The sequence below is a fragment of the Helianthus annuus genome, chromosome 10 (assembly GCF_002127325.2).
Source record: "Helianthus annuus cultivar XRQ/B chromosome 10, HanXRQr2.0-SUNRISE, whole genome shotgun sequence".
NCBI lineage: Eukaryota > Viridiplantae > Streptophyta > Magnoliopsida > Asterales > Asteraceae > Helianthus > Helianthus annuus.
In genome coordinates this window covers 19,411,445-19,438,502 of record NC_035442.2, presented here as the reverse complement: position 1 = coordinate 19,438,502, position 27,058 = coordinate 19,411,445, and the positions used below count along the sequence as shown (strand labels likewise).

The 27,058-nt window shown below is 35.9% G+C and overlaps 2 protein-coding genes across 2 annotated transcripts; one reads left to right on the top strand and one right to left on the bottom strand.

Moving 5' to 3' along the window:
- Positions 1–11,105: 11,105 nt before the first annotated feature.
- Positions 11,106–15,497, top strand: LOC110884128 (protein trichome birefringence-like 10). The gene is made up of 4 exons (XM_022131806.2): positions 11,106–11,845; positions 13,115–13,504; positions 14,428–14,586; positions 14,763–15,497. Exons 1-4 carry the CDS (start codon positions 11,448–11,450, stop codon positions 15,145–15,147), a joined length of 1,332 nt encoding a protein of 443 aa, XP_021987498.1. The 5' UTR covers positions 11,106–11,447; the 3' UTR covers positions 15,148–15,497.
- A 2,241-nt stretch (positions 15,498–17,738) lies between these two features.
- On the bottom strand, positions 17,739–25,996 carry LOC110884127 (general transcription and DNA repair factor IIH helicase subunit XPD). The gene is made up of 12 exons (XM_022131805.2): positions 25,346–25,996; positions 23,384–23,664; positions 22,318–22,400; positions 21,114–21,517; positions 20,733–20,926; positions 20,475–20,655; positions 19,509–19,633; positions 19,278–19,367; positions 19,044–19,122; positions 18,879–18,955; positions 18,187–18,295; positions 17,739–18,080 (listed from the first exon to the last, which is right to left on the bottom strand). Exons 1-12 carry the CDS (start codon positions 25,868–25,870, stop codon positions 17,970–17,972), a joined length of 2,259 nt encoding a protein of 752 aa, XP_021987497.1. The 5' UTR covers positions 25,871–25,996; the 3' UTR covers positions 17,739–17,969.
- Positions 25,997–27,058: the final 1,062 nt, after the last annotated feature.

The following is a 27,058-nucleotide window of genomic DNA, read 5'->3' as shown; positions in this document are numbered from 1 at the left end:
TCATACACTGCACATAATCTAATAGTTCGTTATCATGAATTTTAATATAATATAACTGGGATGTAATATTTTAGTATAAACAAACATATTTAATTTGTAATAAATAAAAAAAAATGACATTTTTACAAATAATGATTACATTTTATATGAATAGAAACCTTTATCGTTACTATTTCGTGCTTTTTATAAATACAATTTTTAGTTAGTCTTTACATACATAAATGCATCGTGCTTAGGTGAATTTCTAACATTTTTCTTTATTACTTATTTTTAAAATATAACATATTTAATTCGTTACAGCTAAACCACAAAACAGACTCATCATTTATATAAACACTCATAATGGGGCCCTCCATGGATGGCCAAGGACGCTATGTACGTATGCGGGACAACAGACGAGAGGCCTATGAACTTTGTATTTGTGCAAGTACGTCCATGGGCATTTTTGATGATGGTGTTTCCAGGGACGGGTGATGGGAGCCTCCATGGATGGCCAAGCTATGTATGTATGCGGGACAACAAACGATAGACCTACGAACATTGTATTTGTGCGAGTATGTCCATGAACATTTTGGATGATGGTGTTTATAGGGACGGGTAATGGGTATGTATGCGGGACAACAGACGAGAGACCTACGAACGTCGTATTTGTGCGAGTATGTCCATGGGCATTTTGGATGATGGTGTTTATAGGGACGGGTAATGGGGGCCTCCATGGATGGCCAAGCGATGTATGTATGCGGGACAACAGACGAGAGACCTACGAACGTTGTATTTGTGTGAGTACGTCTATAGGCATTTTTGATGATGGTGTTTATAGAGACGGGTGCTATGGATGGGAAAATGTGAAATGCGGACCCCTTTAGTTTTTTCAAAGGATTTATAAAATTTGTGAAAAAAAGTAGTATGTATTTGTTAGAATTTGTAAACTTCTTGTTTGTTTTAAGAAATCGTAAAATTTATAAACTTCAAATACGTAGATTGATAGAAGTTATGTAATGAAGGGGTAAGGTCCCAAAAACCTTGCGCAGGTGCATAGGACCATACCACAGCTTCACCACAATAAACCTTCTTTAAGAGAACCATGCGCGGATGCGCACCAGTTCTAAAGAAGAAAACTCAAAAGAGAACAGTACTCAACATCCGCGCGCCGAGAAAGCCAATAGCACATCCTTGCGCAAACTCATGCAACGGGATAGCTGAAAACATCTCCGCGCAAAGACCACCCAAACTTGAATGGAAAGAAACCTTTCTGTTACAACAAAATTAACACGTGGCAGGAGGATGACGGGTTACAGCTGTAGGGTCTTCTGGAAGACTTATGATGCATAAACCATTCGGTTATAAACGAATGGCCACGTGGCATCATCCTGAGCAGTGAGCACCCATCAAGGTCATGACGATGACACTAAATTGAAGAAGAATCCACACTTGCCCACTTTCCACGTGCCATCTGCCCAGCCGCTTATCATATCCATGATCCGAGTGCATAAAAGTCACGTTAGTGATTAACGGTGAAAAAGATAACCGCTTACGGAAAATGTTTTCCGTTACTCCCTCCGTCAACAAATTTCCCCGCCCAAATTCGGTTATAAATAAGACAACTCAGGTATCATCCTTCAATCTCACTTCGCTTTCACTATTACTTCTTCTTTTTCATTGTAACCTGTACTTATTCTCACACCGGAGGGTGGTCACAGAGAGAACCCCTATTCTCCCCGTGACGAGTCTAACGGTTGTTCGTTTTGCAGTTATCATTCGAAGAAGGAGCTTAGCCAAACCCCGAATCGAATGAGAGGATATAACCCTTTTATGCAGAACTAAAACCCTGGTCCAATTGATTCCGGTCATTTAAACCAGTGTTTCTTCATGTAAAGTTTACAAACTTTATAAAATTTTAATAAACAATATACTTTTTTATGAATTTCAAGTTACAAAAAATAAATGCAAAAAGTAAATGATGTTGATGTGGAAATAAAATCTAATATAATGTAGAGAAAAAATCCTTGGATAGGTCATGCATTGTACATGGTCTAAATGGATTATGGATTTACATGGTATTGTTTATTTTTCTATAGTATAATATCAAGGAACAAGGAATATAACAACGATAATCCTGCGTATGAAATTTGACTTTTGTTAGTCAACGGGAATATCAAGTTTTATTGTTTGAAGCCGGAAATTCTCTTATGACACTCCATCTTGAAAAAATATATATTTTTTGATCAGCACTTTAAATACAATCCTAGTTGATGCTTCGCCCGCGTTGCGGGGCAATGATCGAATAATTCTAAATCAAGTAAAATAAGACTACTATAATTTTGCTAGAAAAAAAAAAACAAAAACAATGATAAGATCGTATTTTTTGGCTAATGGCAAAACTGTAATTTTTCAGGACTGATAAGCCAGCGTTAGGCAGCTCCTTGACACGGTCGAGTAAACCAATTAAAACCAAAAACCTTTATAGTTTTGCTAAAAATAACTAAAACGATGGGAAAAACGTAATTTTTAACTGAGGGCGAAATCATAATTTTAATTCAGGGATAAATCGTAAATTAAATGGACCAATGGGGGAGTGCCAGGAAGATGCCGGCATGACTGTAATTTTAAACTCGGGGCAAAATTGTAATTTCACCAGGAAAACAAACAAAAACGATTGGCAAAATGTAAATTTAAGTTGAGGGCAAAATCGTAACTTGGCTGTGAGGAAAAAAAAACTAATGGCAAAACTATAAATTTATACGGGGCAAAATCGTAATTTTGAACCGAGGGCAAAATTAGAATTTTTAGCTGAGAGCAAAAGCGTAAATTTATTTTTAAGTGGGGGTAAAAACATAATTTTGAACTGATGGCAAAATCGTAATTTTAAGAGAAAAAAACTAATGTCAAAACTGTAAATTGAAACGGGGCAAAATCATAATTTTGAACCGGGGGCAAAATTGAAATATTTAGCTAGGAGCAAAAGCGTAAATTTATTTTTAAGTGGGGGCAAAAACATAATTTTGAGCTGATGGCTAAATCGTAATTTTAAAGCGGGATAAAGTCGTAAATTTGTTGGGCCAATAGGAGAATGTCAGGCACTATTCCCCTTGCCGCCCATTTAGCCCAATAGAAGGCAAGGACTATTCCCGCCGACATTAATGTTTGTAGTAGTTGAAAATATGTTGGGATAAGGTTATTGTAAAAGAATGTTAAAAGTGTGAGAAGTCTAAGAAATATTGTAGAGATGACATATGTCCTCAATCTAAATTAATTCAAAATGGTAAACAAGTAATTTATCATTGATTCAATTAATTCAAAACTTTCCATAACCGTCACCTTATTTATAGGAACATGATTTTTTTAAAAGATCTTTGTAAAAACACTACGAATAACACTGCAACCATTATTCAACACGTATATAACACAATTCAATAATTACATAACACCATTCAATAAGTATATAACACCATTTAATAAGTATATAACACAATTTTAAAGATCTCTATAAAAACACTACGAATAACACTGCAAAATCACTATTCAACACATATATAACACCATTCAATAATTGTATAACATCATTCAATAACACCATTCAATAAGTATATAACACTATTAAAGACACTACCTCTATTTTGTAGAATGTGTTCTTAGTATAATGTTCATAGTATGGTTATTGTACATGGTGTTTTAAACCTGCATACACGGTGTTTTACATCTGCATGCTAGTCGATGTTCCAGATTCCATATGTTAAAACACCATGGTGTTTTAAAACCTACATTCCAGCAGATAAAAAAACACCACGCTTTCCAGTACGTGTTTAAAACACCACGCTTTGAATCACAATACAATTAAAACACCACTGTATGAACATAGACAAAATATCATGGACTAAACATCTGATCGAAACATATTTTTTATCTATATAAGTATAGCCATATGGTACTCATATTAAAGATTAAAAAAAAACGCTCGTTATTATGGTGTAATTAAAAAAAAGTTACATATAAAAAGTTATTGACGTTTAAGAAAAACGGAGGGAAGTTGCATGTGCATTAATGTTAGTTTCTTAATTTAAAATGTTTAATTTACCTACATACCCTTAATCTAAAAAATTAATATGTTTAATAGTAAACATTATTTGCAATTTTGCTATTATGATCCCATTTTGTCACAAAAAACCTTTTTTTTACAGGAACCTCTACCCATCATCATAATTAGCATTAATTTATTATAAATATATATATTTTTTTGATCAGCATTCAGCACTTTAAATACAACATGTTGAATCATCATAATCTGCATTTATTTATTGGAAAATGATCAGCATGGTTTATTTTTTTTATTCATATTTTATGAGAAATGAAATAAACTAGAAAGCCTTCCTTATATGCGGTGAAAACTTTCTCTACCCAAACGCGTTTTGACTGGACAAGCAACTCGTCGGGTGGAAAAAAAAATAGTGAGTTTTTTTTGCAAGTACAATATAACAATATTTTATATCTTGTGAGATTATAACATCTACAATAGTAATAGGGTTAATGGATTTAAACACCCCCAACTATTGCCATTTGGCCGCCGGCACTCTCAACTTTGACTTTGGCTCACACCATTCCCAACTTGACACATTGTTTGTCATGGCACCCCCTCGTTAAATAGTCACAAACCCCGTTAATAAAATTAGCCTATGTGTCAATTTAAGCTGATGTGGCATGTATGACGTGTCAATTATACCGATTCATCATCTTTAAATGACACGAAAAATCACTTGAACCAAAACTCACCAAAACAACATACGGTCACGGTGTCGCCGGCGGCGGCACCTCGCCAGCTCCGCCGGCTCATTCCCTCCTCCGTTCTCGATCAGCCCTCTCTTATCAACCTTATCATCACCTTTAACAACGAAGCACCACCATCAACAGAGATTTAACACAGTCTTCGATTAAATTTGGGGGTTTGGGGTTGTTTGAATCGGGATTGTATAAACCTCATGAAATTTGGGGGTTTGGGGTTGTTTGAATCGGGATTGTATAAACCTTATGAAATTTGGGGGTTTGGGGTTGTTGGAATCGGGATTGTATAAACCTCGTTACCGGTCAAAGATTCCTTCACTGCCGGAATCAATCCTTCACTGCCGGAATCAATCTGATTAAATTCGTTACCGGTCAAAGATTCCTTCTCTGCATAAACCTCATGACATCCGACTGCTTCTTCCTCCATAGCTCCGACACATAAGTGTACGCACCTGTAATCAATCACCAACCAACATTTCATCTGATTAAAACCCTAATTATCTGCACTTAACTAATCGGATCGATCAATCAGTAATTAAACACCCCTTTACCCACCTGTGTGGCACATCAGCAAACTCGAACATGCTGCACGTCCGCCGTCAACGCCGACCAGAGGTCGCTGGTGAATTTCCGACGGCAAGTGCCGCCATCGGCCAGTTCCGACTCATCATCTTCCTCACTCAGCAGCACCATCTTCATAGTCGGCAGCCGGAAATTTGTAGTACAAACACCACCGTCATCAGAAAAACGAGAAAAGGGGGGCGCCGTTGATTGTCGTGCCGTTGAAATCCACCACCGCCGCCGTCGTGAGCGACGACGCCACTTCTAGTATGCTGGTTCAGGGGTAGCGGAGAAGGAGAGGAGTAAAGGGGTGTTGTTGTCCGGGGGGGGGGGGTGTCGGCTCGATGTTAGGGTTTTCTTCCCAAAAGGAGATGGGGGAGAAGCATATAGTGTGGCTGGTTTGAGCAGACGTGGAGCTTATATACATGTTGATGTGTGTGTATATTGGATCCATCAGCATGCCACATCAGCAAATATTAGCCATGTCAGCAAAAAGAACTAACCTAGTTAGTGTTTATTTGACGACGGGGTGACACAGCAACCCAAGTATTAAGTTGGGACTTGGAAGTGGTGTGAGCCAAAGTTAAAGTTGAAAGTGCCAGCGGCCAAATAGCAATAGTTGTGGGTGTTTAAATCCATTAACCCATAGTAATATGCATCTCCTTTTTTCATGATTTGTCTAATTTCTTTTGCAAGTAGAGTATAACAATATTTTACCCGATTTTACTATTATTGTTTTCCGAGTTCCTACATTTTTTAGAAAATCTTAAAATTTTTAAAAGCATAAAGTGGATCAAGTTTCTATATTTGAAAACATTTACGACCGATGAGTTAAGAGAGCATGTGACTACTTATCTAAGGGGTTGATTGTTTAGCTTTTAATAGGGCTCTTAATAGTTCATACATCTTACTGATTCAGCACTTAATGGTTTAGAGTGTTGTTTCATAAGCAGATGTATGAATGGTTCAGACATTAGCATCTGAATGGTTAAGCATTATACTGAGTCTGAATGGTTAAAACCTCTAATCTGAATTAGTTAGACATTTGCCTCTGAACGGTTAAGCATTATACTGGCTCTCTTAATGGTTCAGACCTTTTACTGGTTCAGCTATTAATGTTTCACTCGTTCAGCACTTAACCATTAATATTAATGTAGTTTTTATATACTTTTAGTTTTTTTCTTTTTCTTTTCAACTACATTTTAGTTCATAGGTGATTTCTTCGTCACTGAAAGTTAGTTTTTGTAGTGCTGGTTAAAACGGTTTTTGTCGGGTTAATATCTATATTTTTGTTTACTTTTTAAGTTTTATAAATAACTAATTCGATTATATTATTATATATAAAACTATATTGCTACCGTCATCGTTGAATATTTATAAGTAAAACGACATATAAGGTTTTATATGTTCTAAGTGTCCATTTGGCAATCTTTAGAACGTTTATCTTCTAGGAGGTTCGTGTTTGTTTGACCAAATTTTGATCACAATTTTGAATTTACACATCCATTCATAAATATATCGAAATTGTTATATGTATGTTGATTTTACCATGAATAGTTTTTCTCCATTATAAATCTCTTCAAAATAACTTGTCAAACCTATACACGGTTCTTTATAGCTACATTAATCGTCAGAGCCGTCTCCGAAAATCTTTGAAAATATGTAGGCCCTGTGTAAAGATAAAATACGGGCCCCTAAAATATAAACTTCTTAAAAATAATATATAAAAAAGTTTTAAATATATGAAATGAATTAAAAATTTGTGGAATCTCTCGCATGTTGCGGCAGACTGCTTTTTTTACATAGAAACGTAGATAAAAAGCACATCACACACGCATTTGGACAACGAAACGTAGAAAAAAACACGTTTTAAGGGTAAATTAAGAAAATGTGGAATAGTTACTTCGTAACTTTAAAAATCGTTATTTACGATCATGCAAAACCATCGTAACCTATCCAAATTTATTTATAAAATACACAGAGTTGAAAGAAAAAAAAAACAAATAAGACTTTTTTCATTAAAAAATTGAAGACACAAAACTAATTGTAGATTGAATAATATTTTAAGAAATTAATATAAATAAACTAGATTTGAGAAATAACTATGATTCACATTTTGATTTAATGTAACACAAAATTAGTCAATTAATGTCATTTGCATTAAATGCATAGGTAACAAACATAAAGGAAAAAAATCAACTAAAAATGAAACTATCAAGATTAGAACCCAATACCTATTTGCTAATAAAGTGACATGGGAACTATCAGACTATATCTTGTCATTTTTCAGTTAAGCACTTATATATTTTAATTGTTACTGCATAACTTTATTAAAAAAAAAAAAATTGGGCCCCACCCGGCACCCCCCCCCCCCCCCCGGAACGCCCCTACTAGACACAAATAAACCTTGTCGATTTTAACCAAAGAACAGAAAAACGTTAAATGCCGAGATGGTAATAATTTCGGATATGGGAATTGGCCTTCGTTAGTCAACGGGAATAAGCAAGTTGCAAGAAAGCTATGAATTCTTTTATGTCACTCAATTATCAAATAAATCAAAATGATGTAACTTTATATTACAAAAAGAACTTCAATTATAAATTTAATATAATAATGGCGTGTATGAAAGATAATAAAAATTAAGTAAATAAATATAACGCTAATTATCGCAAAATGTTGCAAGGAAAAAATATATAATTTTTTTGCAGTTTCACGACGCATACAATCATAAGATATAGAAAATCCATAATGATATCCACTTAAGAGTTCTAATCAAAAAGATAGATGTTTGTTAACATGTTTTTGTACACATCTGATTTCATGGAAACAAGAGTGTGGGACACTCATCGGAGGTAGTGACTTGAGATTTCCGACCGGGGGTCGAAAACGTATATACCAAAAATTTCTATAAAACCGGGGGTCAAAAACGTATATACTCAAAAATTTCTAGACGAAAACTAGGGCTGGCAATTTTACACGAATACACGACACGAACCTACACGAAGTTAACAGGTATCGTGTATGGCCTTAACAGGTATCGTGTACCAAACAGGTAGACACGAAATTACCTGTTAATTTTCGTGTATAAACAGGTTAAATACATGTTTACCTGTTAATACCCGTTAGTACACGATATGAAATTAAATTAAATAAAACTCATCAGCCATGTGCGTGTGGGTTCCTTAATTCCTTTCTATTTTCATTCCTCATTCAATTAAAAAAAATAAAACCCTAAACTCCCTCTGTAACTCTCAGATAGCATGTCGTGTTCGTGTTTTTGTTTGTGTTAACATGTATTAACAGGTAATTTTTGTGTATAACAGTCAAACAGTCGTGTTAACAGGTATTAACAGGTAATTTTCGTGTATATCGTGTCGTGTTCATGTTTGAAAAAAAGGACACGATAAGTTATCGTGTCGTGTTCGTGTATGGGATTTCGTGTATCGTGTCTTATCGTGTCGTGTCTTATCGTGTACGGGTATACACGATATGCCAGCCCTAACGAAAACTATATTATATATTCTCCACTAACGAGCGAAACCACCTCCCACCCCCACAAAGCTACGCCCTTGATCGGAGGTTTAACATGCTTTAAAATTTAAATAAAGTTGTTTGTATTTTAATAGCATGTTTGTTCTAAACTTTTGAACACATATCTTCTTTTAAACTTTCCCTTGGTATTTACTAATTAGGAATTGTTCAATAGAAAATTTTTTATTGGACAAAAATGATGTTTTATGGTACTTTTGGATTGGTTTGTACCAAGACGGAACTAATATCTTGGTTTAGCGTAAGATCATCTGCAACGTGGAATTTTTCGATACAAGGATGTTGAGGTGGATGTCATATGGAGGAGAGAGACCAATAACCTTGTAAGTTCCCAAGACAAATCTTTGGCTATAGACCGTTGTTAGATGAGAGAGGATGGCATAGATTGCGTAGAAGTTCATGGCTTTCCTTCGGGAGAGATACCTCAACGTGTCAAATCTAAAAGGATGGGTTAAATTGAGGTTATGGTCAACCTTATAGCTATATTGGCTAGCCAAGTTATGACTTTGAAGAGGGGATGGGATAGGGAAAGCGTGATACTAAGAGATCATTAACCTCCTTTCATTGTAGATACTCTTGAAACATAATATTTTAAATATAGGGAATGCTATTTTGTTTTTTAAATACCTATACTCTTATAACTTACATACCTAATGTTTTGATTAGGCTGAGGGTGTGGTATAAAGCCTCTAGTGGTTTTATCACGCCACACGTCAACGCCACGTCACACAGGTGGCTTTAAAGCTCATTCCTTTAACTTGAAGGGTGTGGTATAAATCTCCTATTAAACAAAATAAAAAAAATATATATATCGATTGAAAAGAGGTGGGCCCCACCTGCACCCCCCCTTCTTCTGTTAACACAATGGCGAGGAGAAGGATGACGCCCCCCCCCCCCTTTCATTTGTTCGGTGTGGACGATGACGCCCCAGTGGCGCTATGGAGGCTGAGGTGGCGGGTGGCGCTAAGCCACACCCACCGGTCTTAGTTTCAATACATGCATCCTGATCGAATTGTTATTTTCATATGAATTAATGTTATTGACAAATAGTTTGATTTCTTTGAACAATGCATTAAAGGAAAAACTAAAATGTATCATAGGATAAACTGAATTGTAAGAAACCAATTGAAGACTTAAATAGCATATCACAAACTTCTTATCTTTTATAGGATATTTAATTAACACAATCTTCTTTTAATGATATTAAACTGTGTTAAAAACTTGAGTCAATTACAAATGTTTATATTGCAATTTACATAAATCATGAAGAAAAAAATCAATGAGAAAACTACATTTTTAAACTATTAAAAAAACTCCCAAATCATAACATACATCGCCCCCACTTTATCATCGACCGAAGATTGTTGTTGCGGACCAACACTCTTGTCACCTTCTTTTTGTGGTCCAATATTCATCTCTTAAATCCGTTAACGATAACCTCTCTTTAATACCTAAATATCTCTCCAAAAGAAATCTCCTAAAAAAACATATAACAAAATTCATTTGTTTTATTCTCCAAAGACAGAACTAATTTCTTCAACCTCCAATACACATTTTATCAAGCTTTAATACAATTTTATTAATTAATTTCCTCAAATATCTAACAATATTTTATCAAGTTATAATTTGATTTTGTGGTGGGACAAATGTTCTATCCTTTATGTCTAAACCCCACCATTACCCCCACTAAACCCCACGACCCTAAAAGTGGGGTCCACTTTCCCTCTAACCAAAGTCAAAAAAATGATTTATGTAAATCTTTTTTATATCTTCCAACAATTCACATGTTTAGACCATGTGTAGTGGGGCATTATGTGGGCATTATGCTCAAAAAAAACGCCCCTCACTCCCATTACATAGGGCATTATGGGGCATTATGCTCAAAAATTTTTTGCTTTGGCGTGATATATAAAACGCCCAAAGGGGATTGTGGGAGGGTTGACTGACCAATGAGATTTTTTAGGGGTTTTTTCTTTATTTTATTTAATGCCCAATAATGCCTAATAATGCCCCATCCCCATTACACCCCATTTTAGAAAACGCCCAATAATGCCCCTTTGCTGACTGGACCGCCACATGGCGTAAAATGCCCTAGGGTGGGGGCATTATATTCCCCTTCCACTACACATGGTCTTACAGGCTCTCCACTAATCATCAACCATTATATCATCAAGCCATTATATATCATCAACCATTATATATCATCAACCATTATATATCATCAAACAAGAACACACACACATACACACACTAGTGTGTGAAAACCATGAATGTTTGTCATCCTCCTTTGGGCCCCACACATCTAATCTCCTAATTCTGTCCTATCTCCTCTCTCTCTCTCTCTTCTCCACAAACAAAAAGACCCAACCCTTCTTTCCAAATTCCTTTTGATAACACACACACCACTGTGTGTTTTGTGTGTGTGGGTGTTTTGTTAACTTGTTGGTCAGTTTTTCACTTTTCAAGATTTTAAGATTTCAAGAAGACCCTTTTGCCAAATCCCCAAACAAACAAATACCCTTTTTCCAAAATCAAATTTTGATAAAGAATCCGAAAAAAATATGACCCATTTGGAGTTCTTGAAGAAGTTCAAGAAACTGAAGCCATCTGAACTGAGTTGTGTGTTTGTCAGTTTTTGTTTCATTTTGTGTCTGTTTTTCTTGGACTACCGGTCCGTGGGTTCAGGGTTCAGGGCTCGTGGGCACCGTGGGTTGGGTGTGTGGTTCGGGTTCAGTGGGTCTGGTCATCCGGGTCATGACCTGTTTGGGTTTCTTGAAATGGGTCCGGGTCAAAAGTGTGACATATTTGATGGTAGTTGGGTGTGGGATGAGAGTTATCCACTTTATGAATCTAAAGATTGTTTGTTGTTAGATGATGGTTTTAGATGTTCTGAAAATGGAAGACTTGATCAGTTTTATACCAAGTGGAGATGGCAACCTAAAGATTGTAACTTGCCCAGGTTCTAATCTCTTTTTCTCTCTCTCTATAGATACATACACATATGTATAAATTATAAAACATGGTGTGTGTTTTTGTGTGAAAATTGAAATGGGTTTTGTTTGATTTGAATTATGATTAGTGGGAACATGTTTGCCACTTTTGGGGGTTTGGTCACATGTGTGCCAAAGGGTTTTTGTTAGGACATGAGTTTTTGGATTATTGTAATTTGAAATTTTAGTATAAGACATGTTGATTTTACATTTGGATGAATATGAGACTTTAATTAGTCAAAATTTAAATGCGAGAATTAGGGGTGTTTGGAAACTGGATATGCTTTTTAAAAGAGTTTATGTAATTTAAAAGTTTTTGACATAAAAATTGTATGGTTTACACACATGGGTAGTTTGGTAATTCTACATTTATTTATGTGAATTGTGAGTTTTATTTCATAATTTTGAGTTATTAAGTCTAAATAGTTGGTAAGTAAGATTCAAATTGTGAGAATTATGGCCGTTTGGATATGCTATATAAAAGACATTTTTTGTTTTGTTCTTTTTTTTTTTTTTTTTTTTTTTTGTAATTGAAGGATCTAATACAATCAATTGTATGGTTTAAAACGCATGGGTAGTTAGGTAATTTTACGTTTATTATATAAATTAGGCAAATTGGATTTAAATAATCCTAACTTTCTCAATTTGGCCGATAATAATCGCAACTCAGTTATTTGTCGATAATAATCCGAACTGGTCCACTTTTGGCCGATAATGGTCTGCGTTAAAAATAGCTTAACAGAGTTAAGTTTTTTTCGAATTACAAACCGATGTTTTAAGGCTTTTGATTAGAACGAGGATACGAGTTGATTGATGTAAAATTTACCTGAATATACTGCCCAAACGACGAAAACGGTACTTCAATTCGGGTGTTAAAACTTCCAATTAACAAAAATCAAGCCGTTTGGAGGCACCATTTCGAGGTAAGTTCTACATAAATCGACTCGTATCCTCGTTCTGATCAAAATCCCTAAAACATCGGTTTGTAATTCGGAGAAAAACATAACTCCGTTAAGCTATTTTTAACGGTGGACTATTATCGGCCAAAAGTGGACCAGTTCGGATTATTATCGGAAAATAACTAGGTTGGATTATTATCAGCCAAATTGAGAAAGTTGGGATTATTTAAATCTAATTTGCCTATAAATTATGAATTTTGTTTCACAATTTTGAATTATTGATTTTAAAACTTAGAAAATAAGATTCAAAATAATAAAACTAATTATTATAAAATGCAGATTTGATGCAAAAACTATGCTAGAAAGACTGAGAAACAGAAGATTAGCATTTGTTGGTGATTCAATTGGAAGAAACCAATGGGAATCCCTTTTGTGTTTGTTATCAACTGCTGTAACAAACAAATCTTCAATATATGAAGTTAACGGAAGACCGATAACTAAACATACCGGTTTCTTGGTGTTTAAATTCCCTGAGTTTAATTGCACGATCGAGTATTACCGGGCCCCATACCTGGTCCTGCAGAGTCGGCCGCCAGCTGGCTCATCAAAACAAGTGAGGACCACTTTGAAACTCGATAAAATGGATTGGGGCTCTGTGAAATGGAAAGGCGCGGATGTTATCGTGTTCAATAGCGGGCATTGGTGGAATTCTGAAAAAACTATACGCGAGTAAGTGTGAATTAATATTTAAAAAGATAAAAATGAAAACGTTTGGCCTGGCTGGGTGACGCGTCAAAACAGATTTGGGTTGAAATGGGCGGGGTTGGATTGGGTTGACCCGTTTATGTGTTGACTCGCATAAACTTTTCTAGCCCATTACTCGAATCTTGTATATAAATAATTAAAGCGTTGATTATGATTATAATTTATAAAACATTATTATTACAATGATAAGTTAGATTTTTGAATAAAACCACTTGACAGGCTGTATGCTTTTAAAAATAGGGTTATTTCAACCCATTTTTCGTTTGGCTAATGTTTTGCTTAACCTGTTTGAGATAAAACTTAAAAGACAACCCAAATCAACGCATAAGTAAATGGGTCAAAACGAGTTAGGGTGGGGGACTAGAGGCGTGTACAAAAAAACCTGTTTGGGCCCAACCCAACCCGGCGGTTTGGCATAGGTTTGGGACTTTTGTGTTGAGAACTAGTTTCAATCCGAATCAATTTGGGCCCGATCCAAAAAACACCGGTTTTAATGCTCCAAACCGGTTGAATCCTATCCAAATCGGTTTGAGCGGGTTAGGTTTTTCAACCCTAAAATTGGTTTATAACCCGAACCGGGTTGGGCCGGTTGGCCCAAACCGGTTCGACCCATTTTAAAAAATAACCGGTTAGGTTCTGAAGCCGGTTCGGTTTGGGCCCAAACCAGTTTTTGTACACCTCTTGTGTTGACACAATCCAAATCGACCCATAAGTATCAACCCATTCGACATGTTTCTCTTTTAGTTAATTTGACCACAACCCAAATTGACCCATAAGTAAATGGGTCGAAGGTGCCACCTCCACCCTTTTGTAGTTTAAATGTCAGACCATGTTAAAAATTGTGTCTTTCGAATGTTTGATCTGATATTGTAGTTCTTATGTTTTAGGGGCTGTTACTTTCAAGAATCCGAAGATGTGAAAATGAATATGAGCATCGAAACTGCATACCAAAAATCAGTCGATACAGTTTTGAATTGGATTAGTAAAGAAGTAGATACAAATAAGACACAAGTTGTTTTCCGAAGCTTTTCTCCTGTGCATTTCAGGTTCGCGTTCATCTTTTATATCTTGAATGTGAATGGTCTTGTGTGTGTGTGTGTGGGGGGGGGGGGTAACGGGTCCGGTAGGGTTGACCCAAATCACATTTCATCCAAAAATGGGTTATGGGTCTATGTTACCACCTCTATAAATCATTAGTTAATATCGTTTTGTGTGTTTTTAGGGGCGGTGATTGGAAATCCGGTGGTAGCTGCCACCTCGAGACACTGCCAGACTTGAGTTCATCACCAGTTTCACCGAGCACAATGTTTTTCCCGAACATAGTTGGCTCGGTGCTATCCAAACACAATAACGGGTCATCATCACAAACAACATTGGACATATTAAACGTGACATACATGTCATCAAAGCGAAAAGATGGTCATGCATCTGTATATTATTTGGGCCCGAAAGATGGCGGGCCCGCACCTTTACGCAGGCAAGACTGCAGCCATTGGTGCTTACCTGGCGTCCCAGATTCTTGGAACGAGCTTCTGTATGCAGTCTTTCTTAAACGTGAATATTCCGTTGCTGGGAATTATACAGCCAATAGTCCACAACCAATGTGATCTACGGTAACGAAAGGTGGGACGATGAAAGCGGACAATGGATAGTTTGAGATCTTGGCGAGGTGGGTTTATCAGTGGCGGCAGATGGCGGTCTTAAAGTTGAAAGTGGCATAATTGTGATGGGAATTCAGTGCCAATTGCATTGATGAGAAATTTGATTTGTAAAGATTTAGGGGAGTTTTTACATGTAGAGTTGGGGTGGTTGGGTATAGAAAGCATTGATTCATTCATCTTTGAATTGAATAGAAAAGAAATACATATTTTGGTGTTATAATTGGAGTAATTTGTAAATGTAAGGTCTTGTTTGCAATTTCTTGGCTTATTTCTGTAAAGATACAACTTGAATTAAACTAAATATAAGTTAAACATTGGCAAATGTAGAGGTTTGCCGCATAGCATAAACAAGAAGTTTGCTATAGCAAGATCTTCAAGATTTTCAATTTCTTGCAGCTCTGAATTAGAAACTTGAATCAATGTTAGCTTCATGGTTTGCAACTCTGGCCCGATAAGGATTTTTGCCTGGTTTCTTTTCGTTTTCATGACGTTTTCTCCTAGCTCACGCAACATAAGTCCAAGCGACAACCCAATATTTTTGTACATGGATCTTTGATAGCTTTGAGCATCATTGTTGAGGGCTGCGCACATACAAATTAGCTCAATAAGTTAATGGTCCGAATATGAACTTGAGATAAATTACGCTTTTAACCTTGGTTATACCTGTAATCGCGAGCTAAGACATCCTTGAAGCGACAAAGTTAGAGAAGCAAGCTCCCTAAGCAGCTCTGCTATCTGTTCATGTTTTCTCCAAGGACTGCAAAAACCATAATTTACGCACCACGGTTCCCGCCTTGCAAAATTTGCCTGTAAAGTTATATGGATTTTGATTATTTTCGCATGTTAAATTTGAGGTATGAACTGAGAGATATTACCAGTGCCTCATCACTTGACTTTTGAGTGCAACACTGACTTGCAATTACTTATGTGAATGATTGGTTGACTTTTATTTTGACCGGCTACGGTGAAGTATGATTCCATGCATTCTACATTCCATCATTGATATGTTTTTCTGTAGTTAATACTAGATCTGGTGATATGGGCGCAGAGCCGGCCCAAGTTAATAAAGAACCTAGGCTCTCGCTTAGGGCCATCGAATTTTTGGGGCCACCATTTAATAATTATACATATAAGAAAAGGAGTGTATATTGATGAACTTTATTTTATTTTTACTGAAATTTCAAAATATTTTATTTCTAGATGTTAAAACACAATGACTGTAATCACAATACAATGTTTTCCAGATTCCAGATGTTAAAACACCATCACTTTGAATCATAGTCAATGTTTCCAGACGTTTTAAAACATCACGCCTTGAATCTGAATACAGTTCTTCCAGACGTTAAAACACTTGCATTCCTGTAGATGTTCTTCGTATCGTGTTTTATACCTGCATTACACCTACATTCATGGTGTGTTACACCTACATTCAGTAGATGTTCTTCGTATGATGTTTTACACCCACATTACACCTGCATACAAGTAGATGTTCTTCCTATAGTGTTTTAAACTTGCATTCTAGTAGGCTTCATATCATGTGATTACCGATAAAACACAATGACGAAGAAGATGAAGTTGATTACGTTTATAAAACAAACCAAGCTTTTTGATTTTGATTTTGTTCTATCTCTCCGATTTTGGATGGAAATGGGCGAGAATTATGAAAGTTGCCAGCGGTTTAACTGTTATAAGATACAATTTCCTTATTTAAATATAATAAAAAGACAACATTACCCTAAACTAGTAAAATCAATGTAAAAAATATCACACTATTAACAATTTTGCCACTTTTGATCGCAACCATTAACTACTAGATCTAAGGGCTTAAAACACTTCTTACACTTCTCACTTCTCACGAACCCTTCTCTTTTTACACTAACCCCACCTTGCTACATATGAAAGAAAACCACAGCCAATAAAGATTGACTATTTGACTATATGCACTAAAGAGTTTTCACATGTCTTGTTGAAGGTACATGATAAGGAAGATTGGATATATGATGGAAGAAGAAGGAATCAGCCATATACATAACGGATTGAGTTATGCTACAAAGGTGAGGAACATGAAATCATGGCTAAATAAGCATCAAAATAAGTTGTAGACGGGCTTGTACGTTAATACGATGATAACGAATGTTCATGTCATGTGTCCATAGCTTTAAGGTCATGCATATATAATACTACTCTTCTATTTCTGAAGACATACAAAATCAGTGGATTTATACAACTTATCTTACATTCTATCTTGGAGAAATCTATTATGATGAGTTGAAAGGAAGAAAAGCATAACATGAGAGGATAGCATGCACTAAAGAGATTTCACGTCTTGTTGCAGGTGCATGAAAAGGAAGACTGAATCATCCAAATACATATAAATCAAAGCCTTATCATCCAAAACACACCACAAAACCCACAAATATGACGTTTTAGTAATCTTCACTTTGTTATTTGTGGGTTTTGAGTGTGTTTTATGGTTGATATTGTGGCGTTTTATGACATTTTACACTTTGTAGGAAAAATGGACTTTCCCACTCATCTAGTTTATTCAATATGCCCCTTTGACTAAAGAATATAGTAAAAAAAATACTGTAGGAGTTATTGAGCAACTAGATTAAATAAAAAGGTTTAAAAAACCGAGTACTTGATAAAGATCGGAAATGACTAGTATACAACACACCCTTCCGAAACGGACTGATAATCGTAATAAAACGAGCAAAACCTTTTCCAGTTGTAAACCGATTCTATATCTTGATCCAGTTGTTTGTTCCTCAAAACATCATTCCTTCAACACCATTCATCTTCTCCAAATCTTCTTGTGATAAAAGGGTCTTCTTTCCGCCACCAGTTTTATCATATGGTTGTGCCATTTTCCTCAGAAACTGCAAAGCACAAAACATTAATCGATAGCGAATTCGACCCATTTATCTACATACGGGTTGATCTGGGCAATGTTTCGTAACTGAGGATGAATCAAGTAAAATTTACCTCTCTTGCTATATGAACCGCCATATCTGTACTCAAGTTGAGGTGTGCATCACGCAGATGAGACAGAATCCATCCAGGCAATTTGGAGCGTTTGTCATGTCTTGTATATCTACATATATAATATAATGCCAGATATAAATATATCATCAAGTGTTTACAGCCGCATAAATCACATTATTTTTAAAACTGGAACAATTATTACAATAGAGGTTTTTGTAAAGCATATTTAATATAGAGTAAAATGACATTTTCGACCCTGAGGTTTAGCCAGTTTTGCGACTTTCGTCCAAGGGTTTGTTTTTCCACATTTGGATCCAAAAGGTTTGAAATCTTGCCATTTCATCTGGCCCGTTAACTTCATCCATTTTTCTCCGTTAAGTCAGACGTATTTCCATCTTTTTTGTTAACTTAGAGGGCAATTTAGTCTTTCTCAGGGGTATTCAGCCTTTTTACATAAAGTAAAAAAGACCGAATTACCCTATAAGTTTAAAAAAAAAAGAAGGAAATACACCTGACTTAACGAAGAAAAACGAATGGAGTTAACGAGCTAGATGAAAACGGCAAGATTTCAAACCTTTTGGATCCAAATGCGGAAATACAAACCTTTGAACGAAAGTCGCAAAACTGGCCAAACCTTGGGGACGAAAATGCCATTTAACTCTCATTTATATTTATAACATTAAAATTAAAACCTTTTGTCAGCAAATATCATCATTCCGTAGTCTGCTTTTGAACGGATAACTCGTCCCACACATTGAGCAGCTTGTCTCTGTCAGTTCATCATCATTAAACAAAAATATCACCAATAAAAATCATGCCACTTAACAATTAATCAAAAGCAGGTGAAGTCAAACTACCAATGCATCAAAAGTCAAAAAGTCGCCTTCTTTTATCTGAAAAGTCTCCCGCAAATACTCTAACCGAGCAAGTAATATCCTGCAAGCCCACATAATACACGACCATGATTTAAGCTTTAAGGGGCGTTTGGAATTGCATTTTTTATAATAGCAGATAACCACTTTTGAGTTTTTTTGGATGACGAAAGGTGGTTATGATTCAAAATTACAAGTTTAACCACTTTATTTACTCACTTGCTTAATGTGTATTGAAAAGGAACCCCAAACATGATTACAAGTCTTCCGTAATGTCGGTCAAAGTCTATACCTTCTGCCACTTTCCCTCTGCGATAATAATACATCACGGGAACAGATAATCAAATTACTGTTCTTTCTAATATTTGTATAGCTATAACAAAAGTTGTAATACTAAAATATTATTATAACAGCAGCCACATCGAGCAGATATATAAGTTAAAAGATTACCTGGCAACAGAGAAAAAGACGGCACCTCTACCACAATCACAAGCTTTACGATAGTTGTCTAGTGCTAATGTTGTTTCAACGACATCTTGTGTCTCAATAAAGACCAACTTTCGTTGCATAATGTCCTAAAGCATAAGTTCGAGTAAAAAATGAGATTACGATATTATCAGCAGAGAGAACACTAATTAATTGTATAGAACCTACAGATGGCAAAAATGAGAGGGTCGAGCGGGTTGTTAACAGGTCTAAATGGATACCTTTTTAAACAGGTTAGATTGACCGAAAACACTTCTTTTGTCTGAAACAATTAGTGTGTCACTATGATTACGATAATAATTGAATGAATGATAATTGAAGTCTTTTAAGAAAAATGTTAATACCCATTTAACCCGTTTCCTTTTAGAATAAAGTACACGGATGGTCCATGTGGTTAACCAAAATTTTGGATTTGGTCCCTAGCTTTTCAAAAGTACATGGATGGATCCCTGTGGTTCGCACTTTGCAACACATTTATTACCCAACTAACAAATCTAAAGATTAACGCAGGTCCAAGTTAGAGATAAATTTGTTAAAAAGTGAAAACCACAAGGACCATCCGTGTACTTTTGCAAAAGTTTGAGACTAAATAAGTTACTTTACTAAGTGCAAACCACTTCTGGAAAAAGTTGGAGACTAAATGTGTTACTAAGTGCAAACCATAGGAACCATTCGTGTACTTTAGGCAAAAGTTGGAGACTAAATGCGTTACTAAGTGCAAACCACAGGGACCCTTCGTGTACTTTTGGCAAAAGTTGGAGACTAAATGTGTTACTAAATGCAAACCACATGAACCATTCGTGTAGTTTTGGCAAAAGTTGGAAACTAAATGCGTTATTAAGTGCAAACCACAGGGACCATCCGTGCACTTTTGGAATGCTAGGGACCAAATCGGAAATTTTGGTCAATTTTGTAAAAAGTAGCGCTCACCTTCAAGATTCCCGTTTCATTCCAACTGTTGACAATTGCATCCATATACGAGTAACTGACAAAAAAACAAACAATTCCATCAGGAACTACCGACACCATTTCCAGTAAAAGCCTTCCGTAATTTCTTTCCACTCCAGGATCACTTCTCAAATCAAATTTTGTGCTAACTGGAAGCTGATCGCTGCAATTAAAAGAACAATTAGTTAGCAAGCACATGGTATTACAGAATACAGATATAACAGTTGTTAACTGTTTTACCTTCCCCGTGAGAGAACCATGGGGCATATGCAATCCCTTGTTAACGACATGGTAAAACTTCGACTAACCACTGGATTGAAATTAAGAAGTCGAGGATAGAGGTCGATTGGACTTAGGGTTCCAGATGTGATCACAACTGACTGAAATCTGTCGAATACGGGCTTTATTGCAAGAGAAGCATCATGGCAGCTGAGCTGGAAATATATTATCAACAAAATATAATTTTATTAACGATAGAATGCACAAGTAAGACAACACAAGATTTTGACATAACCATATCAACTTATTTTCAACTTTACAATCTAATCAATCATTATAAAATTCAGTTTTTAATGTTGTACACTAAGTAGATACTGGAAAAAAGAAGTGAATATAAAATACCTGCAAAACTGGATCTGGAATATGAGGCATTCTCTCATCATAAGGTTCGATTATGATTGAAAAACCTCTGGTGTATGTCCCCACAAGTGTTGCAAAGTCGCAAATCGTTTGAATGTGCAAAAATTCATCGGTATCAGTAATTTCCAAAGTTAGCATAAGTGAGTGCAAACGATCATAGCAGAATTTCAGCATTTTTTGGTCAATTCCAACATGTGAATTCACAGCATTAACAAACGTAAGTGGGCCCTCTTTTTCAACGATATCTGTATCCAAACGCCCTTTTAAGTACTGAACTAATCTGCGTAAAACAGACAAAAAATGCTCTGCTCGCCGTATGTTTCCTGGTACTGCTTCCTTTAAAATGTCATCAGGTAAAGCAGGATTTGCAAGCCACGTGTCACCAGCTGTACAAATCAAGAGTAAAAATCTCAACATATATAATATACAAAGTGCAATTGCATAAAAACTTAACATACTATATGTAATGAACCTTGTATTCAACCATAAAAGGGTAAGAACTTTCAAAGTATACTTAAGGTGATCCTGTAAGTTAGCCGATTTTCATTATTACCTAAAATAAAACTTTTGAATGTTGGTTGCCTTAAATTGGAACATTTAAAAAGTTCGTTAACGTTTTGTAGATGTCAAAAAATTTCATTAACTAATATAGAAATACACCTAAGTACATTGCCTTTTTATGGATTTGTCCCCCAGAAAATACCACAACATCAATAATTAGAGTTGGTGTATAAGAACTATGAAGGGGTATTGGTCCCCATGTAAAATATCGGTGTCAAATATCAGTACCGACATTATCAGCGATATTGACCGATATGGCGATATATCACCGATATTCCCGATATCAGCACCTTTCTTCTTAGTTCTACCATTCGTCTTTCTTCTTATTGCTACTATTATTGTTTTAAGTCTTAATTGTTAATTGTTAGTGTTAAATTTTGGTGTTTTAAGTCTTAATCAGTTCCTACTTGCTACAATTGTTTGTGTTTTGCAAGTTGCAAAAGGTTAATTTGTTAATGGTAGGAGAGTATACTTTATTGTTAGTGTTAAACTGCTATATATATAAATTCTGCATGATATTAAAATTACTAACATCACACCGCAATAACCTGTATCTCAAATATCGGTTCTTGACCAATATCCGATATTTTACCGCATTAGCTGCTTAGTATAAGAATGTACTTACTTGGCAAGTCCCCTCTTTGTGCTAAACCATCAACAAGGCGATTATATTCAGCACGCAATCTACCAGCATCAGTGGCCTTAAACCTTCCTACCAAGTTGAAAAAAAGTTAAAATATAGATATATCATATACCGAAGATTCACAGCATATTAGGGGTGTTCAGAATTCGTTTCGAATTCGAAAAATTCGAAATTCGATTAAATTCGATTCGGTTATCAGGAATTCGTTTCGATTATAAGAATTCGAATTCGAATTCGAATTCGATTCAATTCGAGTCAAGTAAATCGAATACGAATTTATAATTTCAAATTCGACTCGATTCGAAATTCGAATAAATATTATACATTCTATTTATTATTTTTATATATAATACATATATGCCTTTTATTAGGCTATACTATAAATTATTTTCAAAATTTATTCCAAGTATTAAAATTACCCATTACCAAACCCACTACATGGCCCATAACTAAAACCTAAGTAGCAATTCTATACGTAGATTTCTAACCCTAAAAATATTAACTTGTAGTGGTTATTCCCGAATACTCGTTTTGAATGTTAGACTTATGGTACTTTATTTGGAATGTTCTATGGTTGCTTTAAAACTTATGTTTCATTTTAATAGTTATTTACATGTTTTAAAAGAAACTGAATCAAATCGAATTTATTCGAATTCGAATTTTTAATCGAATACGAATTGGGTTTTTTATTCGAATACGAATTCGAATCGAATTGGGTAAGTTTTAATCGAATACGAATCGAATTCGAATTCAAGAAAAAATAAAAATTATTCGAATAATTCGATTCGAATAATTCGAAAATTCGATTCGATGAACACCCCAACAGCATATATATATTCTTCTCAAGGTAAATAAACAACAGTGTGTTCTTTTATGGGACAACTAATTCCACTTTTTTATATGACCATGATCCTTTCACACAACCAATTAAAAGTTCTGATAATTTAGCGGACGCGCAATAAGAACATTTACACCCCAAACGACCTATGAAATGATTATTAGAACACAGTGGCATATGATATGATTGATTAATTATCCTAAAAAATACCTGTTAATCTCCTGAGCCATCTTATTGATATTTCGAGTTGCACCTTCAATTGTTTGCTTCCTTACACTAACACTCAGTGCCTCAATGCACACATTATCAATATTATGAGCCTCATCAAACACCACGACAGATTCTCTCTGCATTTCCTTTGATATAATCCCAGCTACCTTGGGATCAAGCAAATACTGGTAACTATAAACCACCACGTTTGCAAATTGCACCATATGTCGTGCTAGAAAGTATGGGCACCACCCTTTTTCCTTCCCAAACGCTCTTAGATCCTGCCATATAAAATCGAATCTTCATGAGAAGATGATTAACCATTAAGTCAAGCCAATTATAACTGAAATACGTTCAGAAAACTGAACAACATAGTAGAAAAAGCATAAGGTAGAGAAAGGTTATAACTAATATAATACTAAAGCACTGCAACTAGCATGCTGGATAACAAACTGTGTAATTCCAGTACATAGAAACTAGCTGAAGGTAACGCAATGCTTAGTAATAAACAATTGGTAATTTCAATTTCAGTGCATGATCATATGCTTAAAGGTAATATACTACTGTCATTCCGGTGCATATCCATAGGTTGAATGTGCAAGTCCCAAACTCTATCAGATCTAACAATATGAATCAAATACAAATGTATACGCGTGTGGAATCCCGCGCATATATGAGTCGTGTATGTAGACATGATATCAAATCAATAATTCAATATGTAAACTAGAATTGTGTAAAAAGATGTAAATGTCAATGCTTGTCTCTGATTTCACGTAAAATGTGTGTTACAAAACCTGGAAATGTCAAAGGTTACAAATGAACACACCTAACACCTATTTATAGGGAAAACAAAGACACACCACTGACCTAGGCTAGTTTCGCTTGCAAAGGCTTAAGCGACACTATGAGTAGTGTCGCCTACTCATAGTTTCGCTTCACTAGTCTAGTGGCGCTTACACTTAAACAAAATACAAAATTACAAAACATCTGATTATCTTCAAATCTGTTGTCATTCGAGTATGCATCAACAGAAGGTAATTCAACCTTAATCATAACGATTACTAGCTTAATTGTTCCAATTTCAGTGCACATTCAAATGTTAACGACCATAGTTGTCAAAAGCGCAAAGGGCGCGCGGCTAGGCGCTCGGGTGCAGCGAGGCAAGCCTATGGCGCCTGGTGGTAGCTTAGGCGCAAAAATGGGCTTTTTTGGTAAAAACGGTGCTCAAGCGCAAAAGGCGCGCGCCTAGGCGCAAAAAACGGTGCTCAGACGCAGCGCATAAGTTTAAATGTTTTAGAAAACAAAAGGTAACACAGCAAAAAACGACGACTTTTTGGTAAAAACGGTGCTCAGGCGCAAAAGGCGCGCGCGCCTAGGCGCAAAAAACGGTGCTCAGGCGCAGCGCATAAGTTTAAATGTTTTAGAAAACAAAAGGTAACACAGCAAAAAACTACGAGCGCGTGCAAAAACTGCCTCACGTGGGCCCGGGTTTTCGGATCTGCATTCGTGTCCGTGGGACATACGAGTTCAACCAAATTCCAGTTCCTAAACTTTTGCTACTAACTATTAGCTACATTATCTTAAATGGCATATATAATAGTTTTTTTTTATTTTATATGTGGAATCTTATTTATTTTCAAAGCATAACATATTTTTTATATTTTTTTACTCTATGTGCGCTTTCCTTAAACAAAAGCCCACGCTTTTTTTTTGCGCCTTGCGCCTAGGCTCCGGGCAAGGCCGATGCGCCTCGCCTGCGCCTTGCGTCTTTGACAACATAGTTAACGACAGTAACCACGTTATTCTAGTGCATATTCATAGGTTAAAGGTAATTCAACCTTAATCATAACAAATTACCAGCTTAACTATTCCAATAACTCACTGTCATCAACCTAATTCAATGCACAATCACAACATATTCCTCAAACACATGTTCCAATAACCAATAAATCATCAACAAACCTGCAAAGTATAGACTCCAGGCGGCAAAACCGCATCCGAACCGGCCCTCTCATACTTCTCAAACCAATCACACGTCTGCACACTCCTATCCTCAACCGCAAGGGCCCTAACCCAACTAGCCGTAAGCTTCCTACACCCCGCATCAACCGAATCCCGATTCTCCTTATCAACAACAACAGGATTGACACACAAATTCTTCCTGGAACTAAGCCCTAGGGCAAGCATCTTAGCAGCCGGTCCAACACACTCGATCTGGTACTTGTGCAAGAGTTTGAGTTCGGCTAGGGTTTTCTCCATCTCGTGAACGGTGCGAGTGCAGTAGATGAGTTTGAGAGGTTTAGAGAGAGAGTAACTGGTGATGAGAGAGAGTAGGGCGATGGTTTTGCCGGTGCCGGTTGGCATCTCGAGAAGGCAGTGGCCCTTGGCGTCTAGGGCTCGTTTGAGGTCGATCATGTAGGCGTGTTGTTCAGGGTAGATGTGGTCGTAGGGGAAGTAGACGGTTATGTCTTCGATTTGGAACTTCATTCTGTGTTAATGGGTTGTGTGTGTGTGTGTGTGTGAAATGTGTGAGGAGGAAGAAGAAGATGAAGAGAGAATGAATGAAATCGCCGGAATCGGCGACGGGGTGATTACGGCGGAAAACCAGTAAGGGACTACAAAGGTTTTTGTAGAATCCTCTCAAAATTTATATAATATTTTAGAGTGAATTGCAAGTTTTGTCCTTTATTTTTAGGCCATTTTGCAAGTTTTGTCCTTTATCTTTAAATTTGACGAGTTTTGATTTTAAATTTATTTTTAAGGACAAAACGTGCTTGATTTTTTAAACATAAAGGAAAAAACGTGCTTGATTTTTAAACATAAAGGACAAAACGTGCTTGATTTTTAAGGCCCAAAGGGTAAAACATGCTTGATTTTTAAACATAAAGGACAAAACTCGTCAAATTTAAACATAAAGGACAAAACTTGCAAAATGGCCTAAAGATAAAAGACAAAACTTGCAATTCACTCAATATTTTATAAAAATCATAATATATTATTTTTCACAAGGTTGTAAAACTAGTCGGTAGCTAGTCGGTACCGACTAAAGATTAATCGAGATTAATCGTACTTAATTACATTGAGATATTTATATGAAATTTTCAGTTATATATATGTATACACATGCATATTTTTATGAGTAAATTACAAGTTTTGTCATTTATGTTTGTACCAAGTTGCAGACGGTGTCCTTTGCCTTTATATTTGACGAGTTTTGTCCTTAATGTTTCAAAATACTGCACATTATGTCCTTTGATCCTAACCCAGTTAGATTTTTTAGTTAAATATAGTCATGTGCAAGGCAAATGAGGGTATTCTTGTCATTTCACCATGATAGAGCTATTTGTGTAAAAAATAAAAAAAATAATAAACCCTGTAATCTCTCTCTCTCTCCCTCCCCCTCTCTGTCTTTCTTCTCTATCTACCTATCTGTTCTCTCGCTATCAAACGACTATCATCTCTCTCTATGCTAAAATCGTTGGTTTCAAGATGAGTCGGTGGTGGTGCTAAAATCACTTTTCATGTCAATTTACAGCGGATATGATTGCAATGAATTCAGCTGATTTCATCATCACCAAGAGATTGCTGGAAGTTTTGATCTTAAAACACAATAAATTACTTGTTTTGTTGCTGATTTTGACGATTAAACCGTTTTGTTTTCGTGCTTGTTGTTAC

Coding starts and splice junctions, on each gene's coding strand:
- LOC110884128 (XM_022131806.2), top strand. CDS start 11,448: ATGACCCATTTGGAGTTCTTGAAGAAGTTCAAGAAACTGAAGCCATCT. Junction 11,846..13,114: donor AAAGATTGTAACTTGCCCAG/GTTCTAATCTCT, acceptor TATAAAATGCAG/ATTTGATGCAAAAACTATGC. Junction 14,587..14,762: donor TTTTCTCCTGTGCATTTCAG/GTTCGCGTTCAT, acceptor GTGTGTTTTTAG/GGGCGGTGATTGGAAATCCG.
- LOC110884127 (XM_022131805.2), bottom strand. CDS start 25,870: ATGAAGTTCCAAATCGAAGACATAACCGTCTACTTCCCCTACGACCAC. Junction 23,665..25,345: donor CTGGAGTCTATACTTTGCAG/GTTTGTTGATGA, acceptor TTTATATGGCAG/GATCTAAGAGCGTTTGGGAA. Junction 19,634..20,474: donor ATGAAACGGGAATCTTGAAG/GTGAGCGCTACT, acceptor CTTATGCTTTAG/GACATTATGCAACGAAAGTT.